Here is a 10605-nt window from a genome sequence, read left to right as displayed (position 1 = left end):
TTGAGGAGTTGAAGAGGTATTTATCTACTCCACCCGTTGTGCGGGCGCCTAAAGCCGGAAAGCCTATTCGGTTATATATTGCCTCTGAAGACAAAGTCATTGGTGCCGTTTTGACGCAAGAGGAAGATGGCAAGGTATATATTATTACATATTTGAGCCGCCATCTTTTGGATGCCGAAACGAGGTATGTCTTTATAGAAAGACTTTGTCTATGCTTATACTATGCTTGTACCAAATTGAGGCATTATTTGTTATCTAGTACATGCATAGTTGCTTGTCAAGCCGATGTTATTAAACACATGTTGCAAAGGCCAATTCTAAGTGGGAGAATTGGCAAGTGGGCATATGCTTTGATAAAATATGATTTGGCTTATGAACCATTGAAATCTATGAGAGGCCAAATTGCATGTGATTTTATAGTAGACCATCATGTAGATATTGCTTATGAGGAAGATGTTTGCCTAGTTGAAGTTATACCTTGGAAGATTTATTTTGATGGTTCTTCTTGTAAAGAAGGTCAAGGCATAGGGGTAGTTTTGTTTTCACCTAATGGCATGTGTTATGAAGCATCGGTTCGTTTGGAATATTATTGTACAAATAATCAAGCAGAATACAATGCTTTATTATTCGACTTACAAGTCATGGAGATGGTTGGAGCTAAGTACGTGGAAGCTTTTGGTGATTCGGAATTGGTGGTGCAACAAGTCGCCGAAGTTTATAAATGCTTGGACGGATCACTAAATAGGTACCTTGATTCATGTTTGGATATTATTGCCAATTTTGATAATTTTGCTATTAGGCATATTGCTAGGCATGATAATTCTAGAGCAAATGATTTGGCACAACAAGCATCTGGCTATGATGTGAAGAAGGGATTGTTTCTGCTATTTGAAGAGCCGATGCTTGATTTTAAATTTTTGTGCGAAATTGGCGAAATTGGAGACCAGGGGCGGTCTGACCGGCGTTGCGCGGCCGGTCTGACCGGTGACCAAGTGCAGTCTGACCGGCCACATGCCGCCGATCTGACCGGCGACCCCGGGCGATCTGACCGGCCTTGTATGGCCGGTCTGACTGGTTCTGGGCAGGGCGCTGGGGGGCATGCCACAATCAATTTAGAGGCCAAATTAATTGTGAATTCGGACATTTGTGCCCAGGAAACAGAAGAGGATTGGAGAATTCCATTGATTCGATATTTGAAAGATCCCACACTTAAGGTTGATTGGAAAATTCGGCGGCAAGCGTTCAAATACACATTGCTTGATGAAGATCTATATCGCCAAAATATAGATGATGTCTTGTTGAAGTGCCTAGATGAAGATCAATCTAAAGTGGCTATGGGAGAGGTACATGAAGGAATTTGTGGAACTCATCAATCGGCCCACAAGATGAATTGGTTGCTTAGGAGAGCGGAGTTCTATTGGCCGAGGATGATTGATGATTGCTTTAAATACTATAGGGGATGTGAAGCTTATCAACGGTTCTGCAATGTTCAATTGGCACCCGCCGCCGTGTTGAACCCTATAATCAAACCATGTCCGTTCCGAGGTTGGGCTTTAGATTTTATTGGTCAAATTTATCATTCGTCATCAAAGGGGCATAGGTTTGTGCTAGTTGCTATGGATTACTTCACCAAGTGGGCCGAAGTCGTGCCGCTGAAAAATATGACTCATACGGAGATAATTGACTTTATTTTGAAGCATATTATTCATAGATTCGGTATCCCGCAAACATTAACTATGGATCAAGGTGCTTGTTTTATGTCTAAGGAAATAAAGAGTTTTACCGAATCTTATGGTATTAAATTGTTGAGTTCTTCTCCTTACTACGCTCAGGCTAATGGATAAGCCAAGTCGAGTAATAAGACATTATTGAAGCTAATAAAAAAGAAGATTGAGGAGCACCCAAAGAGGTGGCATGAAGTGCTTTCCGAAGCATTGTGGGCGCATAGGATATCTAAACATGGTGCCACCAAAGTCACTCCTTTTGAGTTGGTTTATGGTCAAGAAGCCATTTTACCGGTTGAGGTAAATCTTGGTTCTCTTCGTTATATCAAGCAAGATGATTTGTCAGGTGAAGATTACAAGACATTGATGGGAGACAACCTTGATGAAGTCATCGATAAGCGCTTGAAGGCTTTGGAAGAGATAGAAAACGAGAAGAAGAGGGTGGCTAAGGCGTACAACAAAAGGGTGAAAGTAAAGTTGTTTCAAGTTGGAGACTTGGTTTGGAAGACAATTTTGTCTTTGGGTACTCGATTCAGGGAGTTCGGTAAGTGGTCTCCTAGTTGGGAAGGTCCTTATCGAGTATGCGGTATTATTCGAGGGAACGCATATTATTTGGAGACACTTCAAGGAAGCGTTTTCAGCGAGCAATCAACGGGAAATACTTGAAGAAATACTTCCCGAGCGTTTGGCAAAACGCTTAGGAGATACTATAGCCGGTAATTAAATTATTGTCCTAAGACCAAAAAACATTTTCTATGCTTTTAGATTCACGTTATTCATCAAAAAGGCAGAGGGGCATGTGTTTACACCCAAATTTGGCATCTAAGGTTAAAATAGGAAAGGTTGCCAAAATTTGGAAGTCTACCGGTTTCCTTCGAGTGGGCCGGTCTGACCGCCGTGTGTTGGGCGGTCAGACCGCCGGTTGAAGGCCGGTCAGACCGGCCCGCCGGTCTGACCGGCAGGTCCGAGTCCGACTGTGTTTCGTCGGGTCTCGAAATTTCCTTGCTCGGGAGGGCATGTTTCGGGTTTCCTTTGGTTTCTATCCCGAGTTGGACGTGGATGAGGGTCTGTAGAGGGCAAGACCAACCCCTATATAAGGGACATGGCCGGTTCTATTGTAAACAACCAATCTACAATCAATCAATAGAATCGTTTTTCATATTACTTTTAGTTTTCTCTTAGTTTGTCCATCTTTGTCGGTTTGCGCTGTAAACCGTCCGCCGCCGCTGCGAGAGTGCGACATCTCTTTGTAGGTTTGTCCTGAAAACCTTCCGTTTTGCCCACGAGACGGGTAGTTATCTAGAATCGGCTCCGCTAGCCAGTTTATTTGTCAAAACCCATCTAGGTTTAGCTCTTTGCTAGATCGAGGTGGTTGGCGACTTTAGGATCACCGCAAGGCATAAGGTGCTGCGATCGTTGTTGTCAACTTGTCACCAGAAGTTGCCAACACTGAGGCGAGGCTTACTCACGCTATGTGACTAGTGAGGTAAGCCTCTCTAAGATCCTAAAAATCTTGAATCTGAATTGTACAAACTAAAAATCCAAAACACCAAAAACCTTTTTATACTGGATCAGATGTTTTTTCTTTTTTTTAATTTAACGAGTGCTAACCCAAATTTAATGCACTTTAAAAATTGAAATATTCAGAATTAAATCCCAACGGAATCTAGCTAATTAAATTATTGGGAAGCCTATTTCAAATAATAAAATCTAATGTAAAACTATTTTCTCAAAATCCAATAGATATACCTCACTGTCAATCGATATGGATTTGTATGATTTTCTATTCTGTGAGAATTACTATTATCCCTACTATAAAAGAAAATGAAAATCACTATTATTCCTACAGAAATTCGTGATTAGACACATATCCGTGAGTGGGCTACAGAAAGCCCACTCACGCATATCAATCCATGAGGCATGAGCCCAACATAATAGGCCTCTGACTCCCTGACTCCTTTGGTCGGTCGATCTCCCGTCTCCCTCCTCGCGACTTCGCCCGCCGCGCCGACCAGCCGCCGATCCCCATCCCGGCGTGCGAGCAGCGCCGCCGCCGCCGCCGCCACCGTCCTGCTGCTTCCGCCGCCGCCACCGTCCTGCTGCTTCCGCCGCATCCTCTCCCCGCCGGTGAGCACTCCTCGGCACACCCCCTCTCCCATTTCTCTCTGCGCCCCCGTACTGATAGCAGTTTGTAAAAATTATTTTTGGGGGTTTCAGCTCAACCCTCCCCATGCCCCATGTTAGATCCGCCGCTGAAAGGGACAATGGCTCTGGTGGTGATGTCACCCCGGGAACTCCAAGCCCGACCCATGGTGCCCGTGTGAGGCAGCGGAAGCGCTCCAGCGATGTGAGTTTTTATTTTTTATTTTTTATTTCCCCTGTTGAGATATATATCTCATTCTTGGTGGCCTTATGTTTCTTGATTTTGTGAGTGGTGGACAATTCCATGAACTTTTTCTTTACAGGCTCCATCTGACGTGAACAAAACCAATGGCGCTAATTTGCTGCTAAATGACCAGAACAAGTACAAGTCAATGCTTATTCGCACGTATTCTTCGCTCTGGATGATGGCAGGATTTGTGTTTTTGATATACATGGGACATCTATACATATGGGCTATGGTTGTCGTTATCCAAATCTTTATGGCGAGTGAGCTCTTCAATCTGCTGAGGAAGGCCAACGAGGACAGGCAGCTTCCAGGGTTCAGACTACTTAACTGGTAAAAATGGCATGGTTAATTCTGACTATGAACATTTGAATGTTTACATGCCATTACAGATTCTTGTTTTCTTCGTGACAATTGCAGGCATTTCTTCTTCACTGCGATGCTTTTTGCGTATGGCCGTTTCCTTAGTCGGCAGCTTGTCAACACGGTGACTTCAGACAAGTTATTGTACAAGCTTGTGAGTGGCTTGATCAAGTACCAAATGTTTATTTGCTACTTTCTTTATATAGCAGGTAATAACAACAGTTCATTCTTTGGCCATGTTATATTAATGACAATTAGATATGGTTGAACACTGCATGGCTACTGTAAACCTTAGTTTTCACAGTTAGCTGATTGGTTTTGGGATGAATTAAAGATGTTTAATCAAAGTTTTTAGGAGGTTGTGCCTTGTGAGTACTTAAAATGCACTATTATTTTCATGTCATACCTACAGATGAAATGCTAGAGTTCACTGGTATAGCGGAAATAGCACATTTTTTTTTCATGTCATAATTTCACTAGTATAGTGGAAATGCATAAACTTATTGATATATAGATGAGTCCATTGCACCATTGATAAAATTTTAACTACGTGCTGCCAATATATCAATTTGGTTATTACTTCTGTCATACAGGGTTTGTATGGTTTATTCTCACTCTAAAGAAAAAGGCGTACAAGTATCAATTCAGTCAATATGCATGGACTCACATGATCCTATTGATGGTATTTGCACAGTCATCTTTCACTGTGGCCAATATATATGAAGGAATGTTTTGGTAAAGTCTCTAACCGACAGAATGTTCTAATCTTTAGGATCATAAAAATGCGCATTTTCAGCCTTAGTACTGTAGGCTTAGAATATCCTTTTCTTATTTCAATTTGTAGTCATTAGTGGTTCTGCTCACAAATGTATTTCATGTAATGACCTTCATGAGATTTGCAGCAGAATACGAATATACTACTAGTTTAAGGAGTTTTTAAGACTGAAGGATCAAAGTGATATTACAATGCTCTAATAATTTAATACTACCTTTGTCCCATAATATAAGGGATACTAGGTTTCTTTCGATAGCCTATGGACGAAGGACAGAGACTATAGTGTTCCTCATTAAATGAGGGCATGCGAGGTGTGGGAGGGTCGTTGGGGGTAAGATGAGAACAAAGTTAAATGAGGGGTGATTTATGAGACATGCAATACTCTAAAAAAATCCGATTGTACATTGGGACAGAATATGAATCCTTCAATCACTTATATTATGGGACGCAGGAGTACTGAAGAAACACCCTGTCATGCTTAAAATTTAGCATATTTCATTTGAATGCAGCATTGAAGTAACTTGTATCAAGAAGAAGCTGTGACACCATAGCTTACAAAATACATACTATTCCAAGCTGTTCTATACAGGCAGGAATTTACATTGTCTCGTTTTGTGTAAAAGGTTTTAATCTGGAGGTGCTATGGTCGTAACATTGTATTTATGTGCTAGCCCTAACCTGTCTAAATTCTCCATGTGGGACTAATAGCCTGTGTGTTGCAACGGGAAAAATAAATGAGTTTCTACCTTATTATGTCGAGTAAGCACACATTTAGTCCAAGTAGTGCTTTTATGATTTTGCTTATTGAACAAGTAGGTGATTTTGAAATTTGGGGAGAGCCTGCAGTGAAACAGGAGAGGACTCATTGGATGGTAGGGGCTGACTAATGGGACCGATTTGTCAGATCGGTGGTGGTGGTGTTTGTATAGATTGGGTCCTAATGTCAGTGGAAGGTGTGGTGTGGCAGAACGACCACCACCACTACTAACATTTTGAGTAAAAATAAGTATAGATATTCCATTTATAATATATTTTCTGATAACATGCCATGAAATCATTATGTGCTTGCACTCTTTCAGAACTACAATACTGCTGTTTATGCAGCCTTTTGGCATATCCAAGTGACAAATGCAAGGCTGACATAAAAATGGTGCTTATTTTAGGTTCCTCCTACCAGCTTCTTTGATCGCTATCAACGATGTTGCTGCATATTTCTTCGGCTTCTTCTTTGGGAAAACACCCTTAATTAAGCTCTCTCCAAAAAAAACTTGGGAGGGCTTTCTAGGTGCATCAGTGACTACCATGCTTTCTGCATTTGTGGTTAGTAGCACTTGTCTACCCATATATCCTTCAATCGTAGAGGTCTCAGTTTCTCATTGTTGGTAACTAATTCAGTATCTCGTTCAGAATAGAATTCTGAGTATCTTTTCTACCATCTGACAACAATCGGTTCTGTTCAAATGGTTTCTTAAAAAAATAAACAAAGTCTCAAACATACTGGTTATGGTTTGATAGATGCTCCAACACACTATACTATAATTGATATACTGCTTGTCATATTAGTTTACAAAATCATGGCCAGTGTTGGAACAAAAAAGATGCAATGCCATGATTCATCATGCTGTGCAGGCATAGTTCTTGAAACTTGAAAGCAGAAGGCATATGCACACTCTGTAATAAATTTTATTAGTCACTTAAGTGTGAAGTGTAATGAATTACTGATGCTACAATATTTTCTGGCACAACTTCACACTGCATCTTTTATAGTACCTTTTGGATTTTTCACATCTAAATATGGTCGATGTGCTGAAACAGTTCAATTGATAATAATTTATTGCTGGTTTTCTTTTGTAGCTTGCTAATTTCATGGGTCATTTCCAGTGGTTAACATGCCCCAGAAAGGTAAAGCTCCTACCTTGACATTGATTAGCCTTTTTCTCAAAGAGAATTGCATACATACTGTTGTAATTTGCACAGGCAGGATCAAAATCTTTCATGAATAGCACTACTGTCTCTTACTGTTGCATTTTTCGTTTGAAATAATTTCTTTTCTGTAACCATGACCATGTGATAGGATTGAAATATCCTATGTCTCAATGTATAGTCTAATCAGACCAAAAGAACACAACTGAGTAACCAAAATTCTCTAGCTCCCTTCCCTATCCTTCCTCTTTGTGGTGGTACATGGTAATTTGCATTCTCCCTGCCATCCAATCAGTTATGCATTTCCTTCAAGCACAGATCAAAGTGCAACTGTCCTTAACTGAACGGAATTGTCGCAACTCAAGAACCGTAGGCCACTGAAAAAATGAAAACTAATACCAAAGACAGGCATTACAAAATTGTCGCAGCTCAAGACCGAGAAACTTGTGCAAAACAACACAATAGAACAACCAATAACTCAGAAACTGACCAGTAAGGTGTGAGCAATGAAGAGATGTCATTGCTGTCATGGCACTTGTTGCTTGTTGTGATAGCCCTCGCTGCCACTTGTTGCTGCTTATGGGCTGCAGATGGTGGAAGGTGATGCAGGTAGTGGCAGATGAGCGACTTGATACACCATGCTAGCTGTAGGGGTTACCCTGGCTACCCATGGTGGGCATTTTAATCCGAGTAGAATCTGCATCAGGTTGGGATTGGTTGGGCGGTGTAAAATGTAATATATTCTGAGGCATTGTAGTGGGCATGGGAGGAATTGGGCAAGATGTGGGTGGTGGTGGTGGGCTTGGTGACTCAGGGGAGTGGAAGAAGTTAGTCGATGCGGAAGGGGAATATGTCCAGTATGGTGACAGTAGCGGTATTTCTGCAAAAAAATTAGCTCACTCTTTGGTATGGAACAGAAGTGCAAAATTTTCAGTTCTATTACTTGGTTTTAAGCCTCTCAGTAATGTAGATGCAATTTTATATTTTTCGAAGCAAGGTTGGAATCTACTTCAATCTTTGTTAATCCTGTTATCTACAGGATTTGTCGACTGGATGGCTTCATTGTGATCCTGGCTCTATATTTACACCAGAAAGTTATGATTTACCAGGATGGGTAAGAAAGCATTTTGATGTTTCTTATAAGTGAACCGGAGTTCTCATTCCATGTCTTCTAGTCCTTGTGCCATCCAGCCTTTTTGTCATCCTTTCTATTTTGCAGATCCCTTGGCGAGAAGTGGCAATTATGCCTATTCAGTGGCATGCCTTAGCTCTTGGCTTGTTTGCTTCAATAATAGCACCATTTGGAGGGTTTTTCGCTAGTGGTTTTAAAAGAGCTTTCAAATTCAAGGTACGCATCTATTATCTTTTGGAAAAAAAATATTTCAATATCGAAATCTTATTCAGTGTATACTTTTCAGGATTTTGGTGATAGCATACCTGGCCATGGTGGATTTACTGACAGGATGGATTGTCAAGTAAGTTACTTTTTAAGTTAATTTTTTTCTGAAGGCTGTTTATAATGGTGTCTTTCAGATGAGTAAACCTCTGTATACCTGCTAGTGCTCTCGTAGTATATACTCTCGGGCTCTGTGCAATGCTTTCCATGTTTGATCAAATCATCATTAATTACTCTGTTCTGCAATTTTACTTGCATAAAAAATACTAGGCATTATTTTGTTCATCACTTGGGCTCTCCTGCGATTCCAACTTACTGTAAGATTTTGTTCATTTTGTCTTTGTTAGAGTTAAAAACATAAGTACCATATTATTGAGCTTGAGATCATGTTCTTCATTCTTACATTACAGCTCACGACGGCTGAATGGTTTTATCTCATTTGACGTTCTAATCATTGACATCTTGCAGATGGTTATGGCTGTGTTTGCTTATATCTATTACCAATCGTTTGTGATGGTACAGGACTTATCTGTTGAGACAATCATGGAGCAGGTACTTTTGACTCCTTTCGACTTGCATTATATCATTGTGAATTAAATGTAACCTGACCCTTAATGCATTTATGTAATGCAGATACTGAGAAATCTCACGTTCGAGGAGCAGCATGATCTTTACGAGCAACTAGGCAAGTTACTGACGAGAGGGAACTGATGCTAACATAGAGACATCATGCACGAAATCAACAGGACTATGTGCATTGTTTTTTTTACTTTTAGATCATCATGTACAGCCCTAACACCCTAAAAACAAAAGAATGATAACGCTTAGGATTGTTTTTTTTTTCCTCGATCGATGTAAGGGTATGATGTTTTCCGAGTATACAGGAGTTTGTTCTTGCCTTCTCTTTGTATTTTTCTTTCGGTTTTCATCTTTGTGGCTGCATGAGAAGGCAAATGAAGGCCCAGTAGCAAACTAGCAGCCATGACATTTTTTTTTTCTTTCTTGTCGTCGATGGGTTCTTGACTTCTTGTACTTTGTAGAACGATATTAATCCCATTATTTCCTTGCTTTATGGGTGCACTAACCTACCTATATTGTTTATTTCGATGGTTTAGCCAAGTCATATGTTATAATGTTAGTTCCATTATCTATATGTCATTTGAATGTTTAGTTTAGGCAGCATTGTGTACCGAATCCCAAGTTCATGCTTTCAGTAAAAATCCCGGCTCGTGGAGCCTTTTCTCTTAAAAAAGTATTGAATGTTTGCTTTCCAAAGTTGGGCAATTTCAGCAGATCATTTCCTTTGATTAAATGGAGCACGGTTCTTTTCGTTCATTTAAAGATATATAAATTGCAAGCGGCCGCTACGGTTTTCTTCGTTTATTTAAAGGACCAGCGATAAATAATTCTTGTGGTAACTTCAAAATTCAGTGTGTACGGCAGATTATACACACATCACAGTTGTGTCGGCAGTATATGGACTTGTGAGGTGTGTAATCTAGCACATAGATTATTTGTAAAACGTCCATTTCAATACACAAACTTTACTTATACAGTGTGTATGAAATAAGGTCAAAAAATACCATATGATAGCTTAGCTTAATTACTGCGGTAGACGGTGATTATGAGACCATGTACACAACTGACACCAGTGGAGAACTGATATTTTCTCGTGGTATCCAAAATTACAATTGTCCCGGTTAGATTAAAAACCGGTACTGAAGATGTTCCAAGTCCCTCGAAACATTTTTAGTCCGTGTTGACTAAAAATTGATTTTTAGTTCTGATTGGTAACATCAACCCAAACTAAAGATTGAGGATCTGTAGTACCGGTTGGTGTTATTAATCGGAAATAAAAATTGATCTTTAGTCCCGATTTGTATCACCAACCCGGACTAAAGATGCCTCTAGGGTTAGTTCAAAAGAAAAACATATCTATTCAAGTTAGATATATGTAGTAGATACGGTGGTTACGCACGTGAGAGTTGAGATGGGAGGGCTTGAGTTTGAATCCTATATCTCACATATATTTTTCATT

At 40.1% G+C, this 10605-nt stretch overlaps 1 protein-coding gene across 2 annotated transcripts; it reads left to right on the top strand.

The window, feature by feature from the left end:
• Positions 1 to 3685: 3685 nt before the first annotated feature.
• On the top strand, positions 3686 to 9655 carry LOC4348326 (phosphatidate cytidylyltransferase 1). Of its 2 annotated transcripts, none has more exons than XM_015757495.3 (12): positions 3686 to 3851; positions 3969 to 4071; positions 4190 to 4443; positions 4531 to 4682; positions 5067 to 5208; positions 6412 to 6568; positions 7103 to 7150; positions 8211 to 8285; positions 8391 to 8519; positions 8590 to 8646; positions 9036 to 9119; positions 9201 to 9655. In XM_015757495.3, exons 3-12 carry the CDS (start codon positions 4259 to 4261, stop codon positions 9276 to 9278), a joined length of 1107 nt encoding a protein of 368 aa, XP_015612981.1. In that variant the 5' UTR covers positions 3686 to 3851; positions 3969 to 4071; positions 4190 to 4258; the 3' UTR covers positions 9279 to 9655. The 2 variants fall into 2 exon arrangements, with proteins under 2 accessions (XP_015612981.1, XP_015612980.1); XM_015757494.3 differs by having other exon boundaries at positions 3942 to 4071.
• Positions 9656 to 10605: the final 950 nt, after the last annotated feature.

Source organism: Oryza sativa, chromosome 10 (genome assembly GCF_034140825.1).
Source record: "Oryza sativa Japonica Group chromosome 10, ASM3414082v1".
Taxonomy (NCBI): domain Eukaryota; kingdom Viridiplantae; phylum Streptophyta; class Magnoliopsida; order Poales; family Poaceae; genus Oryza; species Oryza sativa.
This window is presented reverse-complemented; position numbering and strand designations above follow the sequence as displayed.

Excerpts from the sequence above, each read along its gene's own strand:
- LOC4348326 (XM_015757494.3), top strand. The coding sequence starts at position 3,955 with ATGCCCCATGTTAGATCCGCCGCTGAAAGGGACAATGGCTCTGGTGGT. Across the intron at positions 4,072-4,189 it reads AGCGGAAGCGCTCCAGCGAT|GCTCCATCTGACGTGAACAA; the intron begins GTGAGTTTTTAT and ends TTTTCTTTACAG. Across the intron at positions 8,520-8,589 it reads AAAGAGCTTTCAAATTCAAG|GATTTTGGTGATAGCATACC; the intron begins GTACGCATCTAT and ends TATACTTTTCAG.